Source organism: Branchiostoma lanceolatum, chromosome 6, assembly GCF_035083965.1.
Source record: "Branchiostoma lanceolatum isolate klBraLanc5 chromosome 6, klBraLanc5.hap2, whole genome shotgun sequence".
Taxonomy (NCBI): domain Eukaryota; kingdom Metazoa; phylum Chordata; class Leptocardii; order Amphioxiformes; family Branchiostomatidae; genus Branchiostoma; species Branchiostoma lanceolatum.
In genome coordinates, this window is record NC_089727.1 from 10,085,970 (window position 1) to 10,107,478 (window position 21,509).

A 21,509-nucleotide genomic window follows, 5' to 3' on the forward strand; every position below is an offset into this window, starting at 1 on the left:
TCAATGCTGCATGTTGTAGCTAAATGGTCAAAGCTCATGTCAAGGTGTTCAGGGCAATTTTTTTACTCTCAAAGCAGAGGTTCAGGTCCGGATGTTTACTTCTTTAGGCATTTTGGGGGGGCTTTATATTTTGTCCTGTTTTCTTTATGTCGCCAAGCACAGCCCCATGCACCGGACTGAGACGTTGAGTTTGTTTCTTTTGGCCACAAGTTGAGAAATTTTCCTTCACCCCTACAACATTAACGTTATACTGACATCACTATTTGGGGGGTGTTGGAACATGTGTAACCCAAGGTGACTTCCCCCCACAGATGGACAAAGGATAATCCCAAGGAATGTCAAAGAATTTGAAAAAAAATGAGTTGGAGGAAGATAGGTTGAAATTTAGCCGACCTCAATGATATGGATTGATTAAGGAGGGTACACATGTATGTGTAACGTTATGTCATAACAAGTAAAAGACATCATCCTTGAGCCTCTAAAATTTACACTGCAGTTTAGAAAACAAGAGACACATGCATTACCTTTGGTGCTGTTGTCCTGTGCATGGTTTGCTTGGTCTTCATGTATGTGAATAGTAAAATCAATGTAATCTTGAGCCTGTACCCTCAAGGTGAACACCTGCTCCTTGAACATGTTAACACACATCCGGCCATAAAGATGGAGAAAGGAAAACACCTGTGGAACACTTTGAAGAGACATATTTTAATGTGGGCATGAAGAGGCAAGGTATTTTACACTTTCTAGACAGAAATGAAATGCCAACACTTTGTAGTAAAACGAAATTTTGTAAAAACATAACCCCTTTGTTGTGGGACATATGATAACTTTGAACTTTCGAACTTAACAAAGCAGGACGGGTAAAGAAGGTGAGTGCGCATGCGCAGGTCCCACTTTCTGTGAAAAATGGCGGACGGAGTCGAGTCTGAGGCGGCGCCCGAGTCTGGAGAGGGAGGCCTTCTGGCCGAACTCCTCTCCCCGATCAACCTTTTCCTCATCTTCCTGTGCCTCTACCTGCTCTACAAGATCGTCGGCGGGCGCCGCCAGCCGTCGCCGCCCAGCAAGCCGCGGCTGCCGCCGATGAAGAAGCGGGACTTCAGCCCGCAGGAGTTGCAGAAGTTCGACGGTCGGGGCGAGCCCGAGACGGAGGAAGGCCGCATTCTCATTGCTGTAAACGGCAAGGTCTTCGATGTCAGCCGAGGGAGGGCCTTCTACGGGCCGGGTACGTCTGGAACTAACATTTCACACCCGCTTACATGAACGCTGTGACCTTGTAACGGCTTTACAAGTGGCGTCGTACACAAAGCGTGGCCCAAACAGATAGGACGCTGCGCGCGGTGTTTACTTTGTGTTCTGTGAACGGCGCAGCTTGTATGCAAAGTCATTTTTCCTTTGTCCGACAGTTTCAACACCATCATACCATGAAGTACATAAACATCTGCAACATATGAAGTCACGCATGTGAGGTCATGTTTTTCGATAACATCTGTTGAAAAACATAATTTCATGACGTCAACAAAATTATTTTATTTTTGTGCATGCGACTGTGAGTCATGACGAAATCTTTCCGTGCATGTTTTTTTTCAGCGTCTACCTGAAAGTAGATTTTAATATCTGCACACAAAAATGCTGTGAATAGAAATTCTATATAATATCACACATTTTGGGGCATTTTGCTTCAATTAAAAATGCATCAAGGTACAGGGATCGAAATACTGGGTGCATGTGCACCTGTGTGCACCCAAAATTTATGCAAATTCTACCAAAGTATATGTTGATACTGGATCGTCAACAATGCAAAAAGAATTCCTACCATGATAAGCTTCAAGGCCTGAAGGTAAATTGTTAGCACGTAACATCACTCTAGGCAGCTCCCTAGTGCATGTATGATGTAGCAGTAGAAGCTGAATCTCAGTTTCCAGGTATCCAGGTACCTATCACCTGATCAATTTTATACCTTGATACCTACTTATCCCGTAAATATAAATAGAGATAGTTCCTGTGACAACAAAAGTTAGATATGATAGATAATTTGTCATGACAAGCATCTAGCTATCCAAGCCAGGTTTTCTCGAGAGGGCAAACAAACAATAAGAAACTAGGTCAACTTTGCCCAGGTACCAGGTACGTGTAATCTCCAAGCAGATATTTTAGTGGGAGGTGTCTGACTATTCTGACAGTCCCTCACCCCAAAACTGGATAGGTAGATTGACCCCACAACACTACTTTACTGCTGATAAACAATATCCTTTGTGATTTTGGACCATCGGATTCATAATTCATTATTCTCCCTTGGCTAGCCTTTGGTCACTCTAATTTAGCCTAAGGTGACATACGTAACTTCAAATAGGAGATTACGTCATCTTTTTGTGTTGTCAGTTGTCACTAATTAGTAAAGCTCTGATAGGTGAAGATTTCAGACTTACCAACCAGTTTTAGTCTATTCAAAATTGTTTCTTATTCTTTAGTTTTAGTCTTGCACCAATCTATAATAATTGATATGCACCAGAGCATGTAGGTTAGGAGTCCAGATGGTAATCTACTGGTCATTGACCTTTGCTTCCCTTATGTAAAGCTTGAGGCAACTTGTCAGAGCCCTATTGGATGTTGAAAATCAGCAGACCAACTTGAAGGGGTGTGTTAATATGTATGAAAACATGTGCTGTGGACATTTTGATTTGATATCTTTAATTGTTTGTGAATATTTTGCAAGATTTGAATCGTGAAATGACTTTGCTGTTAATTTTTTAACAGTATGAAAGAAAATTTGCAACCTTTAACCTTCGTGTAATTATAATTGGGAACATCCTAAAACCAACAAACATGTGTTAACTTGCTTGTAAACATAAACATAATATTGCCTATGGCCAACAGTAGACACAAACACATTGTAGCTTAGGTGACACAATTGGGCCAAGGTCACCATAAATGGTCTGTCAGACCTTATTTCTTATTCTCTGCCAAAAAAGTATGTTCCCTTTCCTTATAGTTGTTTACAGATTGGTCTGAGACTGGGTTTTTTTAGTCATTCGACTCATTGCCATGAAATTTGAGAACTGTCCCAGAAACCAGACAATGACCCTTAACCATTGTTGAAGGACACTCTGATGATGAAAATCCAGACTGCTGCAAGTTGCAGTGCCAGCTGGAAACCTCTTCAGTCTTATAAGCTGATGTGCTGTGACCAGTTTGGCCTAACCTACATTGAATTTGAATTCTCTGAATGTCTGCAAACATACATGCATAGGTAGAAATTAAAAGAGAGTTCTGTATGGAAATTCTAAGAGCATTATATGGAAGATTCAAAATGTGTGGCAATTGAAATGATTTACAAAGTTGTAACAATCAGGCCAGAAAGCTTTAGTACTCAAAAAATAGCTAAATAGGTGAGAAAATAATATGAGCCCTGGACCCATGTGTTTATCTGACCCATATCTGTCAAGCTGCCTGTAGCTTGTGTTCAGTTTCAGACCCATACATGTATGTTTATTTATAAACTTGGCTTAGCCTTATGCATTCATCATCTACTAGTGCACTGTACTAAAACATACACATATATATATATTGATGACCTGAGGCTGATGTCCATAAGCTGATAGGTCAGATATATAGAGTTCTAACTTCTAAGGAAATTTAGTCTAATGTTGATACATGATAACATGTAGATAAGAATTGTAAGCATTTATTTTGGTGTGTACATGTATTGTGTAACATTTTAAAGCTTGAGCAGTGGTCTGTCAGGAAACTTGTTGTACTCGCTTGCGTCAAACCGTCCATCCCTTCACAGTCCATGCACACACAACACACACACTTATTCACACATCTTTGGTTTTAGAATTGATTTCCATGTTGTCTACACCTTGACCAGTTATGTGGAATAACTCTTTTCCTAACACAATTCCAGAGGGTCCGTACGGAATCTTTGCTGGGCGGGATGCGTCACGTGGGCTGGGGACGTTCTCCGTGGACAAGGAAGCTATTCGTGACGAGTACGACGACCTGTCCGACCTGAACGCCATGCAGTGGGAGAGCATCCGTGAGTGGGAGCAACAGTTCCAGGGTGAGACATGTTTTATCTCCTACAAGTACAGCCAATTTTCATGATGGCTGATATCATGAGGAAGAGAGCTCATCCACATGTCTCATCTAGATACAAGGGTTTAATGCTTTCTGGTAATACACAGTCATGGATGAACATATGAGTTTATGATGTATTCTCTGTATCAATTGTTGTACTTACCGGTACATGTATAATATGTATATGAAGTTTGAATTTAGAACAAACTATGTGAGTAGGGTGTGCACCTTTGTGTACTGGCCAAAACAAACATTCACACTTGGTGGAGTCAAGGAGGTTTAATATAGATAAAACCTCCTTGGTTGAGTGAAAGGCTAGCAACTCCTATGAAAAATCTTGCAACAAAAACTGCAGTTAAATTTTCTGCCCTGTGTATCGCTCGGTTCTAAAGGGGACCTATGTCTTACTTAACTCTTACAATGTTATTCTAACAATTTCTTTGTACAGAGAAGTATGACTACGTGGGCAGGCTGCTGAAGCCAGGTGAGGAGCCACACGACTACACAGACGAGGAAGACGTCAAGGAGGCAGAGCAGAGCAAAGAGAGAACAAAGGACGACTAGTTCAGCTCACCTGTAACAACCAGCCGTGGGAAAATCCAGACAGTTTCCCAGTCTACCCCCTCTATCAGTTGTTGCACTTTTACAACAATGAAGATCTTAGTTTGAAAAGAAAGGATCCCCCCCCCCCCCAAATAAAATCTGGAATGGTAACTTTAAACACCCCATTGGTGTGTTAATGTACCAAATTGATTCTGGTGTGCTCACTGGTAAATAAGATAGCCCGGAATGAAAGGCTCTAATACATAATTTTCCCATTGCGATAGTAAGAGTGCATGTTAATGCAAGTGTATGAAATAAAATGATAGACAAGATTTTGAAATTGTGAATGTTCTGTTTCTTAAAAAATGTAGAATTTGCATTGTTTTAGACCAGATGTCACCTGATGCAAAGCAATTACAAAATTAATGTTTTGATCATCTTGCACGGGGTGGGCAGGTTTTTGGAGTATAAAGAAATAGCTGAATATAAGTACATGTAATATATATTCAGCACTAGATTAGTGGAAATGAGCAACATGCTTTGTAATTGTATCATTCCTCAATGAAGTATTCACAATAGCAGTAATGTGTATGTGTTTCAAATTACATGTTAAATTGTATTTAGACAGAATAGTCTGATTTTTCCCATAGCTAGCTGTTTGTTGGTGCAGTTGAAAGCTGGTCAGTGGTGCTGTATATAGTGTACTAATTAAATCTCGAATGGGCAGAAGTGGAGGAGTATTGCAATGCACACCTGGCTTATTTTGACATGTACATGTACAGTATGCGAGGGAAATGTAAATTAGATTTCCTACATAGGTTTGAAGGTTAAAGAATCCTTTTGAAATATGTACAAGAATAAGATTTGAAGGTTTGTCATTTCACAATACAAACAAAGCTTTGAGTAAGTAGGATGTGCCACTAGTACCTGATGTTATTGGAGTAGCATTATGTGATGGGCAAAGTATTAAAGAGCCAGCTGTGTACTGTGTTCCATATACTTCCCGTTTTTGTGGAAGAGTTTGGCAACCACTTGTCTTTTTTGCCCCAACCAGATTCTCTGTGAAGAGAAGACTTGGGCATTGTCCACATCCCTTGAGCAGGACAGATTCACACATGTGCTGTGTATATTTGACATTGGTAATTATAACCACCAGAAAGAAGTTCTGATCTAATTTGTTACAAGAGCAGCATAAAGTCCCCAACTGTTATGAAATTCTCAAAGTTTAAGACTGTCATGTTTGATCTCAAAACATTCAAGGTCTTGGATTCTTTTCGCTGCAAGGTCTTCTTGCATGCCTTGATTCATTTGTAGACACCAACATGTGACCTTTTGCTCGAAATCACTCCTTGAAGATGGTGATGATTTTACATCCTTCATGACCTTTGTTGACTTTATTATGGCATAATTGATAAGAGGTGATCCATTCTGATCGAATCTGTCTGTAGACTTTAGCTGTCATAAAAATATATTCTTACAACTCCTCACTATGATAGTTATATCCAATGTACTTGGTATTTTCCTGTGTAATAACTAAGTAATGTAAACATTTTGGAAATAATCACTTTCATGTACACGGACTATTTGGGCTGACTTGGTGCACTTTAGGTACAAAGTTATAGAGGGCGCTGTTGAATGACATGAAGAATATTGTTGTCAATCACCATACCTTTCCACAGTAGAAAAATCTCATTCCTAAAAGTTGTGACTGAAGTATCTGTACAGAAAGTTTGACAAGTGTTTCAAGTATCCAATGGTTGTCCATAAAATGTTACAATGATGAATGAATATCAAGTTTTAGAAGTTATCACAGTAGGAATTTCTGATGTTTTGAGGCACACCATTATGTAGTCTTCTCATGGAAATCACAAGAAGGAATTGTGACATTTTACTATATGATTATTATCCAATTATTACCGAATATAATACAATATATCCCTGACCATTTACAGTAAATGTTTCCATGATGGGTTAGTCCATGGGTTGTACACATGTAATTGAATTGAATGTATTTCTGTAAGAATAAATTGTTTTGCTTGGTAAACATTCAGTCTTCTTGTGGTCTCATGTCTAAAGAAATGTATTTGAATCAAGCTAGACAAAAGCATAGACTCACAAATGCAAAAACATGTACAAGATTTATTGAGTGGAAAGTTTTGTTGTCTTTTCTATCACATGATCGTGAATAATATTAGCCTGGAGTCCAGCCTTGTTAGCTTTGGCCTGCTCCCAACCTGGCTAGTGACATTGGGAACGGGCCAAAGCTAACAAGGCTGGGCTCCAGGCTAGCATAATGTCTTCATGGTTGAACAACATATTTGTTAGAAGTGGCAATAAACAAAGAAAGCTAACGCAAACTAACTTCTTAAACTATAACATTTTAGCAATATTTCAGCTGCCAAACAAATCTTTGTGGTTAACAAGCTTCATACGGACAATTCTCCTTTGAACCTTAAGTACCTTCACTAACAACCTAACATTACACAAATCGTAGACTTCTATAATGCAACAAAATTTTTACAAAAAATGGTACTTGTTCTATAGCCTTTTGCTTTTCACTGCAACAAAAAATAAGCCCACAAAGGTACCAGAATAAAATGAATTTTCTTTCCAAGCAGTTTTGTTTGTTGGAAAATAAAATTAAAAAGAGATTGGCTTTACTCGTGTTAAGTACAATAGTCACAGTTTTGTCTAAATGGTGTTTCAGGCAGATTACGACCCACATAGACAAAGTGCCCAGGATCCTAAGAGGTAAGATGTGCCAGGTTAAGTGTGAGGCATAACAACTGCTGACTTCAGTTTTTGTCCAGATATCTTCTGTCTCAGTTCTTCTCTGTGCTGCTCTTCCTCTTTGTATTTCCTCTTCTTCAGCCCTCGTACCAGTTTTTCTCTCAACTGTTCCTCTTTCTTTTGTAGTTCTTTCTGCTTTCGTTCCTCCTCTTTCTTCTTTTTCAGTTCTTCCTCTTCCTTTTTTCTCCTCTCGATGGCGAGCTGCCGTAGACGTTCCTGCTCCAGCTCCTGTTCTAGTCTCTGAACTTCCTGCTGCTGTTTTACCACCTGTGGAAGAAACACGCTTGATATAGGAAACCACCTGTTCAACTTGATTTTCTTTGTTGTTGTCCTTTTGCAAAATGCACAGTAGGATATACTACCAACATATTTTAACTGTGCTACCATTGTACAGCAGCTGCAAATTCTCAACCAGTTCATGTTGTAATCAACAGACAATTGTCAATGCATGTCCTCATTCAAACATGAAAGTTTACAGCAAATAGTATAAGTTGAGGCAAAATAGCTTCCTGCACAGACCTTCTGGGTGGCTAAACCATGTTGAACATTTCAAACCAGCACACACACATACCCCAACACAAACAAATGCTGGCTGCACCTAAAAGGTCTCATAGGAGGCTTGAAGTAAATTCCCCCCCCCCACACACACACACCATTTTGGGTTAACACTGACAGTACCTTTGCTCTCTTGAAGAGTTCTGTCAGTAGTCTGATGGACTCCAGTTTCCTCTGTGCAATGAGGATCCTCCTCTCCTCCTGGGCTATCTTCTCCTGTAGCTGCCGCTGCTCCTCCTCACGTTTCTTCTCCAGTTTCTTCTCCCGGCGTTTCTCCTCTCTGTACTTCATGCGCTCCTCACGCCTTCTGAGCTTCTCTTCCCGTTTCCTTTCTCTTTCCTTCTCCTCGTCTTCTTTTTTCTTCCTACATTGGATAGATAAAAATGACCCACAAGACATAAATGAAAACTTAATGTGACTCATAGTAGTCATACACTAAGCGACTCACTCAGTTTTAGATCAATTCTTGTATCTACATTAAGTCAAGTTTAGCTCTGTACAACACGAAAGGTTTCATTCATTGATGTTTTTATAATCTAAGTCCTATGTGTCAGTTGTAATTTTCCATGTTTGTGTTTTGTAAGATATTGTACAATGTACGCGATTCAGCTACGTTGTACGTGTTAATAAAGCTTTCATTCATCCATCCATTCATTCACTCACTTGTACTCAAAGCTTTTCGAATTCTAAGCCTTGTAATTTGTAGTTCTTGAGAAATGACACTTCACAACAACAACAAAATTGACAGCTTATATTTTAATTACCTTTCCTCCTCCTTCTTGCGCTCCTCTTCCTCCCTCTCCTTCCGTTTCTCCTCCTCCCGCTGGTGTTCTAGCTCCTGGAGTTTCGCCCGCTCCAGCCGGCGCTTTCGGAGGGCCTTGTCACTCAGGTGACCACTTTTGTCGAAATCCACCTGCAGAGAAAAGTATGTGTGTTAACGTAAATGTCTTAAAGTTCGTGGGGATCTGATTTTGTGGTAGAAAGAAAATGGAGTGTTTGTGGTGGTTTTAAGTTCGGGTTAAAACAATAGGGTAGGTGGGATGAAGACAGAACAAGTAGTTTAAGGGTGGTTTTAAGTTAGCAGTAAAGAGGTCATCGCAAAAACCATGCACATTTAAGTTCAAGTTTATTAACCACTGCAAAACTTTTAACATAGTAGTCAGAGGGAGTTTGGAGAGGTCACAGGACAAAAAAGTTGATATTTCTTTCATCTATGTGACATGTCACCTACCTTGATGTTAGATGTAGCAGCCTTGCCATCATCACCCTTGTACATGAGTTTCATTCCCTTCAGGTGCTCCATACAGTTCACAAAGCCGATGTACTCCTTAAACTGTATATATGCCTCAAATGTCAAACTAGTTCCTAATGAGGAGAATGAAGAAAAGGTGTTGAAGTTTCCCGTCCTGTTCTCCTGCCTGTACGGGTCCAACATTGGAATGTCCACGCGACGGACTTCCCCAAATGTTGCGAAAACTTTCTTGAGGACGTGCTCGCTGGCTTTGTCGCTGTCTTTAGATGCAGTAAACCACTTGCACGGGAGACCTTCGAAGTGGACGGTGTCCGGCCTCTCTCCCGCGACGGTCTCGTTCATGAACTTGGCGTCCCTGAAGTGCGAGTCCCACTCGTGGCGTGTGGGGAAGACCACCTTGGCCTCAGCTGCCCGTACCTTCAGCATCTCAGAAAAACCACTTAGCTTGATGGTCTTACCGTCCAACCTGGCCACCATGGTCTTCAGGAGGGACTTGGCCTCAGCTTCTCCTTCAAACCTGGGGAAAAGCACAGCGTTGTCACACAAATTGGTTTAATTGTAGGTGTTGGTTGGAGAGCTGGGTGGGTGGGTGTGATGTTGTAATATCTTTTGTTCTCTTCTATCTAATTGCATTTCGTGGTGAATTTACACCAGAAAAATGATGAAAACAATATCTACTTTTGTTCTTTAAATGATCTTTTAACCTTACCTGATGAACTCCAGTGTGCTCTTGACCACCTTGAGCAGCGAGAAGGTGTCAGGTTTGACCATGGCCTTGATGCGTTCCATCACCTCCCAGTTTGAGATGGACTTGCCGGGGGTTTTGAGCTGGGGCAGCGACACGCTCACATTCAGGCGTGCAATGGGCTTCAGCCACAGGCCCTGCTGGGGGTACAACTCTACGGCCTCCGTGGTGTCCAGACACGGCGTGGAGGCAGCCATGTTGCCGGGATGTCGAGCTGTAGACAACATACACAGCAATATAACAGTCATGAGTTATTCTATTGTTGTTATAAATGGTGAACGACTAGGAAGGTGGAAGATTTACCATATTGATTATTACATATTCATTACATTCACATTCATATCCTGAATGGTGGTCAGAACATTATCATTGCTACATCAAATGAGGTTCTTCATATGACTATGCATGAAGAGAAGAAAAAGGAACATAACATTATCTAGAGAATTTTGTCAAAGTTTGTTATTATGCTCTCAGGGAAATCACACAATTAGTATGATTGCAATCTACATAATGCATTCATTTTTTATTCATATCAAATCCAAACTGCAAATATTCCCTTTTCAGTCTTTGTCGTGAAATCAACATTGTGATTGTTATTTCACCAACCTTCTGTGGCAAAAAAAATATATGTTGTGAGGCCTTGATTTCCTATCTGGCTGAAGCAACTCTAGATCTACTCTGCAGCTCTGCTCTTTTTAGAATTTCTGCTGAGGTTTTCATTCTCTGCATTATGATAGTATTTCTATCGTATCCTCACCTTTGTCAGTGGCCTAAATAGCGTGGACGGTAAATCTGTACTAACTGTAACGTTTCCCGATGGCCATCTCTGCAGGAATCGAGGAGAATTCTACATAAACTCAGTCAGAAATGTGTTCTGATCTTCCCCATTGAAGAGTTGGCAGCCATGTTGGTAAATACCTGATCTTGAACCCATGGCAGCGTGCCACAGCACTCTGGGTACGAGACGCGGTCAAAGGTTAGCTCCAGCAAAATGGCGGACACAGACGGGAAAATCGCCGAGTTCACGGCAAAAGTTGAAAAACAGGTGGGTTATCGTTGACGTATGCCACTGTAGCTTGCTGAAAATGTAGATGACATTCGCAGGTGTGCAAGGAACTGTTAAAGTCCAAGTTTCGCAATGAAATGCTGTTGCAGAAGGCTCTAGAATAGTCGGAGGGGAGGGGGGCAAATGCCAGAGTATGTTGCAACACGTGTAAGGTTTTTGAAATACTTCAAGGTAAGTATTATATCACAGCTGCAGCGACCCTTTCAAGTTTTCTCTTCGTAATTTGTCGTAACGGTATTTGAATTTCCATAATTCTAAGGACAAAGTTTCGTTATAGTACCAAGTTGAGTCTTGTATGTGACTTCTTTGATAATTTTATTACTTTATTTATTTATTTATTTATTTCTGTTTTCTTTATCCAGGGTGGACGCACTCAGTGCTAACCGCACTGCTTTTCAGGCGTGCCCTGTACAAAATAACATAAACAGACTAGATAACATAACAAGGAAATAACATAGAATAATGAACAGAAAGTAACCAAAAAAAGATAATATATACATAACCGAGCGTCGAATCCAAATCATAATCCTTAAATCATAGTCGATATGGCAGGCCGGGTCTGGAGGTCAGAGGTCAGCAGTACTGTCTTACTTGTATTTTAAAAGTTTGGCCCGACGTAGCCGCTCTTACTGTGGCCGGCAACTCGTTCCAGGCAAATGCACCCCTGAACGCATATTTTCTCCTACCAGATTCTAGGCTGACTTTCGGGAGTTGCAAAGATAAGTTTGAATTATGTCTTGTTGCATAAGTGTGAGATGTTCTGACAAATATCTGTAGGTATTCTGGCACTTGTTGGTGAATAGATTTAAAAACAGTTTGCAGGAGGTGCATTTGCCGGCGAGATGCGAGGGAACTCCAACCTAAAACAGACAACTGTACATTATCCACATGTGCTGTACGTGACAGACCGAGGACAAGACGTGCCGCTCGGTTTTGAAGTTTCTGGACATTGTCAGAGAGAGTTTTCCCACAGTTGGCCCAAACAGTATCACAATATTCAATCTTTGGAAGAATCATACAATTGAATAGCATACACAGTGACTTAGGAGGTAAAATGGAAGCTAAACGGCGTATCACTCCTAGCCTAGATGACACCGCATTACACAGTTTGTTGTTGCACACTTAATTACACACTTAATTGCCTTGAAATGCTGAATGCCACTTATAAAGCTGCATGCTCAGACATTGCATTACTTTACTAAGCATGTCTTTCAAGTGTAGTTTTAACAAGAAAGTATACAAAGAAAAACTCTAATCACTTCAAATGTTTCATTCAAACAACAACAATGTTTAGGAGGCAGAAGTCGCTGCCCTGAAGAATCAGCTGGCACAGATTAGGAGGGACCAGGAGAACAATGCCCAGCTGGAGAAATTGTACACCGAGAACGCTAAACTCAAGTATCAGGCCAACCAGCTGAAAAGAGTAAGTTTAAGTCATCATTTTATAAAGTCTAACCAAAATGATATGTTGTATCTATTCAAAAGTCTTCTTCAGAATTTCTGAAGAAGACTTTTGAATAGAATACTCAAACCAGTCATGGATTGTTGTGTCTCTGTCGTCTTACTCCTGACGCCCATTCGACATAACTATACACAGTAAATGTATCTATTTATGGACTGGTATACTAAAAGTTATTGTAATTATGAATCAGCATGTTTGTGTATGTAAGTGCTTTTCTGCTTACCAAATGGTATCTCTTGTTTGGCAGGGCCAAGTACATTCATGCTGGTATTTACTATCAACCAAAACAAGTGGCAAACAAACACAATTAAGGGACATATATAACTGTTAATTAGGTTTCCAGTATAGTTTCCACATGTCTTGTTTCATTTCAAATTGATGCCACCTGAGAATGTATTTTATGGAGTATCTTTGTCAAATAAAAAGAAATGAATTACAATCATTTGTGCCTCAGACTTTGGCAGAAGAACAGAGTAGGAAGCCTGCCCACATGTTGAACATCCAGCGTCAGCTAGTGGACATCTTCAGCCTGTCCATCCACAAGGCCTTCCTCACCCTGGCCGACCCCCCAGTCATGGTCACACTCAGCACGCAGGAGAAGTTTGGAGACTACCAGTGTAACAGTGCCATGAGCATCGGACAGGTGATTAGAGGACATATGATATACATTTGCAGAAAAAATCTGTCACCATGATATATGTAGCCACTAGAAATAGCAATATAGTATAGAGTATTCTTTGTATGTGCAAGTAGCCAATAACAGCCAAGGTAAGGGTTAGGCGCCATGGTTTTAATTTGTTGGTTCTCATCTTTTAAAAAGATTGCTGGACTGGAAGGTCAACATAAAAACAGACTGATGTTTGACTACTAGTATACTTAATAGAAAAATACCCTAATGATGTATTTTCTTGGAACCTCGTGGTATTTTTGCGTAGATTAAGCGTGACAAACAAATGTGATTGTGGTAACATTCCATTACTTGGCATCTTTTTTTATGTTGCAGCTACTGAAGGCTCAGGGAAAAAAGGCGGCTCCACGAGAGATCGCCCAAGCCGTTGTCTCCAATCTGCCAGAAAGTGGTATCATTGAGAAGGTACACTGCATCATGGGCATATGCCATACTTTCTTGCATGTACATGTAGTTCACTGTTAGAGTAGAGGCCAGGTAGGAATTCCCATTCGCTCTTCAGTTCAGCGCACTGTCATCTGATTCTCAGGTTTCTGGGGATGATCCAGAGCTCTGTAGCCTTACATCAGTCACTTGGACATTGTCAACAATTAATCTTGATTAACATTGATAGTAATCTGTTAGCATCAGGCTGAAACGTTTTCACTTTAAATTACTGATACTAAATGACCCAACTGCACTACTAGAAACACAGCGTCTTCCCCTAGACTGTTTGAAAATGACAAATCAACCCAAGCTATGTGTCTTGCTAATTGCTATTGTGTGTGCTCTAGGTGGAGATTGCTGGTCCAGGATTTATCAATATCCACATCCGCAAGTCTTTTGTCTCTTCCATCCTTTCCACGGTGCTGCGAGAAGGCGTCAAACCTCCGCCCGTGGACAGGAAACTGAGGGTCGTCATCGATTACTCGTCGCCAAACATTGCAAAAGAAATGCATGTGGGACATCTGCGGTCCACGATCATCGGGGACAGCTTCTCTCGGCTGATGAAGTTTGTTGGGCATGATGTCCTTGGGTAGGTTTGGACATGTTCAGAAAGTGCTTCATGTTAGAACTGTTATTTTTGCAAACTTTTCACCTTTTAATGAATAATTTAAAAGGTTTATGGATGTTAAAACAGCTGCTGAAAAGTGTTATTTCTGCTTTGTTATGGAGAAGTATGATGTCATTACCTGTGGTGCTGCACATCAAATGTTATGTCAATATAAGACAATTTTGAGGAAATCGTTTTGTTTGTGGCAAGGGAAAGTGTTTGAACAGCAGGTCTTATATCTTGTATCTTCTGTTTGTTTTATAACCTATTATTTGTCGAGTCCTCCTGATTTCAGCTGCATAGATTTTACATCAAAGTGAAAGTAACTGAAATAAGAACACTTGCTGATAACAGATTTGAAGACATAGAGACATTCCAATATTGTTGTACATGTACAATTTTTTTTTCCTGCGATAAGGTTGAACCATGTAGGAGACTGGGGGACCCAGTTTGGAATGCTGATTGCCCATCTTCAGGACAAGTTCCCAAACTATGTGTCAGTTTCACCACCCATCGGTGACCTACAGGCATTCTATAAGGTACTGGCCATTGTACTCTCATTTTTTTCTTTACAGGGAAGTGCCAGCAAAATATTTACCTTTAAAGTAAGGTTTGACCTATATTTGCTTTATACATATATAATGGAACACGGGGTATTCCGTATCACCCGCGGTACGGCCGTCGGGCGATCCAACCCGCGGGAGGGCTGGGACTGAGGGTGATGTGTGATAACCGTGTTGTATTCTATTCTTAATTTTTGGAGCTTACAAAGTTACGAAGATTGTACTACTGTACTTTTGCAACTATACTTTTTCTATATTGTTTCTTACCAATTGTGTGACAACGTATGAGTATTTCTATGTAACAAATTAGGTTAGAAACTTAATAAAAAATAGATTCTGTGTTTTTTGTTTGCTTTAGGAGTCCAAGGTCCGGTTTGATAATGACGAGGAGTTTAAGAAGCGTGCGTACTCCTGTGTGGTGAAGCTGCAAAGTCGGGAACCAGACATCATCAAGGCCTGGAACCTCATCTGTGATGTCTCCAGGAATGGTGAGCAGACCCCTACATGCACTTCCATTTTGATTACTTTTATTATCTCCCTCACCCAAAAATTTTCACAAACTTCCCTTATCCTGAACTTTTTAATAATTCTAATTAATCTCATGGCAATCTAAATCCACTTGAAACAGTGCAATAATGTCAACTCAAGATTTCTTGTTGTTCAGATTGTTTTTACACCATCTATTTGTCTCAAAAGGATACTTCTACCTAACATCCCAATTTTCTTACAATGTTTTTACTACAGTATATATTACATGTGAACACCAGAGGGTAGAATGATCTTATTGGATAATTTGGACTTATGCAACTTACAGTACTGCAGCTTGCTACTAAGTGTTAAAACTAAAAGATGTCCAAAGGAAATTTCACCAAGAATCATACATGTTCATGTACATTTAAACTGGACAAAGTTCTCATGTTTAGACCTAATATTCCCCAGAGTTCCAGAAGGTGTATAACCAGCTGGACATCCATGACTTGTTGGAGCGGGGAGAGTCCTTCTACCAGGACAGGATGGTGCAGGTGGTCAAAGAACTGGAGGAAAAAGGTACTGTAGATTCTATGATATTGAAATGGTATGATAAATTTATCCCTGCAGTCCAGTAGAGATAAACTGTTGTACATTGCTAAGATTAGGGATGAGTACCGGTTACACTGGACCGGTTCTGGACCTGTAAAAACGTTCAGGTCCAAAAAACTGAAACCAAGTGATTCGGTACTGGACCGTTAAAAAAATCTAGCACACACATATCTTTTTCATTCTAGACCATCTTAAACCTTCCAGAGATCATGAAATTTGCACTCAAAAAAGACAAAAACATTACCATCCATGGGCCAGTGTCAGGCCAGGAGGAAATGTCATGTATACACAGATCATTGAGCTTCAATGCACAGAGCTGGGATTGGTCTTGGAGAAGGCTTCAGGCATTTATAGCCTTATAAGGCCCTTCTCTTTGCTGATGTAATCATAATTGATGACAGTGTATTGTTCAAGGGGACTTTTTCTGACATGATTTTTCGTGGAAAGCATTTTGTTGTTCTGTTTAAGTCCCAAAGAGTTTTGTTGAAGTCTCATTGGTTAAGAAATGTAACAAATGGCGTTTTGTTTTCCCCCAGGCCTGTTGAAGGAAGAGGAGGGTCGTAAAGTCCTGTTCACCGATGTCTCGTCCGTTCCCCTGACCGTGGTGAAGTCGGACGGCGGGTACACGTACGACACGTCGGACATGGCCGCCATCAGGCAGCGTCTGGAGGAGGAGCGCGGAGACTGGCTTATCTACGTGGTGGACTCAGGACAGGTAAAAACAAACACAGGACCTAGACTAAGTGTACTCTGATGTGTGGACTCATTATTGGTTACACCCCTATCAAGGATGGTCCAACACCCCTATGGGTTTGGGTTTTATGTGACTCTGCTTACATGACTTATGTCACAGTGGTATACTCGCTTTGGAAGCAGGTGAATTCCTTGTGTAAGCACCCTTCATCAACTATTTTTGCTATTTATTAGTTTGGCTGTTCAGCGCGCACAGCCAGGGCTGCCCAACTAGTCTGTTGCTATTACAAAGGGCTTGCCCTGCTGACAAAGGCAAGACAAGACAGTACAATAGAATTTTAACATGGACAGCATGATGAGCTACAACAATATTCTGAGTGCATGTACTTAAAAACTGTTGTATATGAATGATTCAAAATAACGTCTATAATGGTATCTACATTGAGAGCTCATGGGCAGTATGTATACATGTAAGGGTTGCCTACACAGAGTTTCCTTTAGAAGGAGGCAGTCATGGTGGCGGTGCGAGTGTCTCTTCTGTTCCTGTATACATGTTGTCAGGAGAACTTAAAGGATGATCTCAATTTCTCCAGGGTCTGCACTTCCAGTGCATTTTTGCAGCAGCACAAGCGGCAGGCTGGTACGATGTGAAGAGAAAGCGAGTGGACCACACTCCATTTGGGGTGGTCCTTGGGGAGGACAAGTAAGTTCTTACATTAAAGGGACAAACGTTTATAGTTTTTTCTTCTTCTTCACAAGTAGTTACTAACATGGGATAGAGCAGACATCTTGTTGATTTATGGTTACTTAAGATATCTGAATGAAATGGTAACTTTGTGTTTGTTTCTGAATTGTTTATCAACAGGAAAAAGTTTAAGACCCGGTCTGGAGAAACTGTGCGGTTGAGTGACCTGTTGGAGGAAGGTCTGAAAAGGTCCCTGGACAAACTCAAGGAAAAGGAAAGAGACAAGGTACTGAAAACCTTACACTTCTGCTAAAGACTTTTAAGTATTGTTGGCAAGAACTTGAAATGTGTTTCTTATATATCTTAAGTACATAATTAGTTTTTTTTCAATCTATACTTGTCTCCCATGTAAGTAGTTACATTTTATTTGGCATTTTGGCATCTTCTTTGTAGCTATCATGAACAACATTTTTGACACACTGTAGAATAAGGGGATTGCGAACCTAATTTGTTTCTACTCCAAAATTTTTTTGCTTGTCGTCATGAAAAGGAAGTGTGAACTTTGCGGTATCCCATAATCCTTCAGGAACTGACGCCCGAGGAGCTGGATGCGGCGCAGAAAGCCGTGGCGTACGGCTGCATCAAGTACGCTGACCTCTCACACAGCAGGACCAATGACTACGTCTTCTCCTTCGACAGGGTTTGTACCATAATGAATGATTATAGTCCTCATTTCTCTTCTGTATCTCGAGATAGGAAATGAATCTGAAAGATAAGGGTGTAAGAACTGTGTAGTCAGAAGTACTGTAAATGCAGAAATGTTCGCGATGTTTTTTCGGTGAATTCTTTTCCGCAAATTTAAAACCACTACCGGTGCGGTACTATTTTTTCAAACACAAACTCAAACCCACCACGAATACTCCATTTTCTCCCTACAGTGGAATTAAATCCCTGTGAACATTTCTGCATTTACTTTACATAATGTACATGTCGTTCTTTACTCAACGCAAGAGATATGTTTTTGGTAGAGACAAACTATGTGCTTCTGAAATGTTTTGTAAAACCCGTTTGTGGCACCACTGCGTACACATCCTTATATTTGTTTTATTGAATGAAAAAACTGTGCATGTTTTAGGTTCATTCTTTTGCAGGTACAATGTATTTAAAGGTGCTGTGTTCTAGCCTCCATAGCAGGCTCTAAGCAGCCTTTTTGGGGGGCTAAATAATACACTTTTTGCAGCCAGCCCGTAACCGTCAGCCACCCTGTAACTATCTACCTGCAAGATAGTTACAGGGTGGCTGATGGTTACGGGCTGGCTGCAAAAAGTGTATTATCTAGCCCCCCAAAAAGGCTGCTTAGAGCCTGCTATGGAGGCTAGGTTAGAGCCTGCTCTGGAGGCTAGCTGTGTTCATCATCAACTGTGAAATCTGTTTGCGTTGTTCAGATGCTGGACGACCGAGGCAACACGGCCGCCTACCTCCTGTATGCCTACACCAGGATCAGGTGCGCCATTCTTCTCACTCAGAACACCCCTGTCTCCTCTATAGTCTGAAAGATTGTAAAGCTTCAGCTTGAGTCATTAGCATACAATCTGTACTGACTTACTTTTCTATTGAACCATTTGAAATTGTCTCCACTTCATCAACATATCTATTCAGAGTTTTGGTATAAAACCTGTTTCTGCCACATCTTTCCATAGTCACTGACGAAAGATAGCGGATGTTGTCTGAAACGTCTGACTGTTTCAAAATTTTATCCATTTGCTTGAGTAACTATTTTTGGCATATTGTAAAGCTTGTCTCTTAAAAGACAGTACACATAATGTACAGCCTTTTGGAGTTTGGCCCTTCTTGCAGCTTCTACTATTCTGCTTGACTTCTGTTTGAGTCCAAGGTCATGTTGACTACTCCTTTACCACCACTTTAACTCAACTAACAAAAAAGCATCATACTTCATCATCAGTCTGAGGTTTGACTGCTTTATTTTTACCTATATAGAAATGCCAGTGTGTAAGAGTATGTGATATCGTGTTTTAGGTCCATCGCTCGACTGGCTAATGTAGACGAGAGCTCGCTAAAGAAGGCTGCCCAGACGTCAGAAGTGTCCTTGGACCATCCCAAGGAGTGGAAGCTGGCCAAGTGTCTGGTGCGGTTCCCTGAGATCATCAGTAAGATCCTGGAGGACCTGTACATGCACACCCTGTGTGAGTTCATGTACGAGCTGTCAACCACCTTCACCGAGTTCTACGACGTGTGCTACTGCGTGGAGAAGGACAGGAAAACAGGTACAGACAACCTCACCTTCTCACCTCGTTTCACCCTGACGCTTTTAGGCCAACGGCCTGTAAGTTGTCAGCCTCGCTCTCCATACTGCTCTATCCTCAGTCATTTTCTGTACTACATGTACTTGGAAGTTCTCTTCTGGTAATCTCAATGATTTGAAACTAATAGCAGCTCCTTCTTTAAGTTGGCATGAAGAAAACTGTTGACGTTGTGTATTTGAATGTAATAAAAGTTGTCAAGTTTTTGCAGGTTAATAAACGAGGTACATGTAATAGCAAGAAATGTTCATCAATGGACCTGGCAAAATATTAAGTGCCAGAAGCACAAAAAGTATGAGGGTATTCTTTCTACTTCAAAATTATGGAATCTTTGACCTTTTGAAGCACTACTGTCAATCCTTTACAGGTAACGACCTCTACATAAGAACCACGTGGCCAATGTGACCACTTCTGGGTGGTCCCAGAGATAATTTTTTCCCGTTGACACAGGCATTAAGAATCCTGTCTATAGTGACCAACTGGCCACATACACCATACATCAGTCCCCTGAGTGGTCTTCTAGGCCAGTTTTGACTGTATTTCCCACATTTTGAGAAGGAAGGCATTGCTCCCCAACAACCATATAGTTTTTGGAGGTTCAGCCCTTTTTTCCATCACTTAAACTGTTGTGTCATCCTGACTGTTTGTGTTCTGTTCCAGGTGAGGTGATAAAGGTGAACATGGGTCGCCTGCTGCTGTGTGAGGTCACAGCCTCCATCCTGGCCACCTGTTTCTCCATCCTGGGTATCTCACCTGTCAACAGGATGTAGTCATAGCTTACCACCTTACAGTCTGAACTGTATGCATATATACATACTACTATTGAAATCCTATGTCTATAGATGAGTAAGATTATCATTCTGGATATTTTTTCATATACAAAAGCAGACAAAAAGAACAATGAAGAAATGTATCATCCATCCTGGGCATCACACCTGTCAACAGAATGTAATCCTAGCTTGTAATTACCACCTTACAGTCTGAACTGTGCACTACAGCTAGTATCTCACTGGACTGCAGCACGTTGGCGACCTCGCTGCCACCTAAATCCACCTAAATTGGATTTGTGTTATCCTTGAGTTTATAATGGGAATAGCATGCAAAATGTAGAAGTATGACTAAAAAGATACAAGAAAAATATTCACAATTTGTATCGTAAATATTTAATCAGCACTCTGTCAAATTGCTCAGTCCCAGCCATGTGCCGCACATCCAGTGAGATACCCGTTTAACAACTATGGAAATCCAAGGTCAAAAGATGATTAAGATCATCATTCCAGACATTTTTTCATGTACAAAAGTATGACTAAAGGAACAGTGAACAAATGTATCATCCATGCAGCAGCTGGTGTGTTGGGATGTTAAGACTGAGTCACACCAGGCAGCAAGTAGGAGGGCAGATTTCATTGTTTTACAGTCGTGTTGAGACTTGAGATAGATCTTGTGTTAGAAAACATTACAGTATTCTCCTGACTTAGAAACTAGTGACGACACTGTCATATACAACTGCACACATTGAAATTTGTATTTAAAAAATCGTAACAAATAAAATATCCACACAGCTGCCACTACATGTAGCCTGTGTTAACACAATCTCTCTGGCCAGGGGTCATTTGGTAACTGTTGGGTGGGTCAGAAGGAGTGCAATTTAGTCTGGCTACTTCAACATGTACATGAATGTATTGGGAAATTTGGAGGATGTACACAAAAGTTTACAATTTTGCCATAGTTACATTGCTTGACATATATGATATTGTACGTATGAAACTGTGCCAGACGAAATAGTAGTCTAAATACACCAAGCCTCACATGACCAATGATAGCATTAGACTAAAGCTGAAGGAATGTGAACTGGTAAAGATGTAACATTTAGATGACAAACTTCAGGTTAAAAAAAATTATTATGTCAATGAACGGTAGGAGAACAATGGAAAAATAAAACCATGATAATTACTA

At 40.7% G+C, this 21,509-nt stretch overlaps 3 protein-coding genes across 3 annotated transcripts; 2 read left to right on the plus strand and 1 right to left on the minus strand.

The window, feature by feature from the left end:
- Positions 1 to 877: 877 nt before the first annotated feature.
- On the plus strand, positions 878 to 6,664 carry LOC136437353 (membrane-associated progesterone receptor component 1-like). Its single transcript, XM_066431921.1, has 3 exons — positions 878 to 1,222; positions 3,905 to 4,060; positions 4,526 to 6,664. Exons 1-3 carry the CDS (start codon positions 907 to 909, stop codon positions 4,639 to 4,641), a joined length of 588 nt encoding a protein of 195 aa, XP_066288018.1. The 5' UTR covers positions 878 to 906; the 3' UTR covers positions 4,642 to 6,664.
- An 81-nt stretch (positions 6,665 to 6,745) lies between these two features.
- Positions 6,746 to 10,836, minus strand: LOC136437336 (A-kinase anchor protein 17A-like). The gene is made up of 6 exons (XM_066431890.1): positions 10,720 to 10,836; positions 9,927 to 10,176; positions 9,197 to 9,734; positions 8,730 to 8,878; positions 8,089 to 8,329; positions 6,746 to 7,677 (listed from the first exon to the last, which is right to left on the minus strand). Exons 2-6 carry the CDS (start codon positions 10,157 to 10,159, stop codon positions 7,387 to 7,389), a joined length of 1,452 nt encoding a protein of 483 aa, XP_066287987.1. The 5' UTR covers positions 10,160 to 10,176; positions 10,720 to 10,836; the 3' UTR covers positions 6,746 to 7,386.
- A 70-nt stretch (positions 10,837 to 10,906) lies between these two features.
- Positions 10,907 to 21,506, plus strand: LOC136437327 (arginine--tRNA ligase, cytoplasmic-like). Its single transcript, XM_066431877.1, has 15 exons — positions 10,907 to 11,007; positions 12,323 to 12,451; positions 12,945 to 13,133; positions 13,494 to 13,583; positions 13,952 to 14,193; positions 14,630 to 14,750; positions 15,133 to 15,262; positions 15,714 to 15,821; positions 16,391 to 16,569; positions 17,141 to 17,250; positions 17,413 to 17,518; positions 17,819 to 17,932; positions 18,678 to 18,736; positions 19,270 to 19,517; positions 20,214 to 21,506. Exons 1-15 carry the CDS (start codon positions 10,954 to 10,956, stop codon positions 20,321 to 20,323), a joined length of 1,989 nt encoding a protein of 662 aa, XP_066287974.1. The 5' UTR covers positions 10,907 to 10,953; the 3' UTR covers positions 20,324 to 21,506.
- The last annotated feature ends 3 nt before the right edge of the window (positions 21,507 to 21,509 follow it).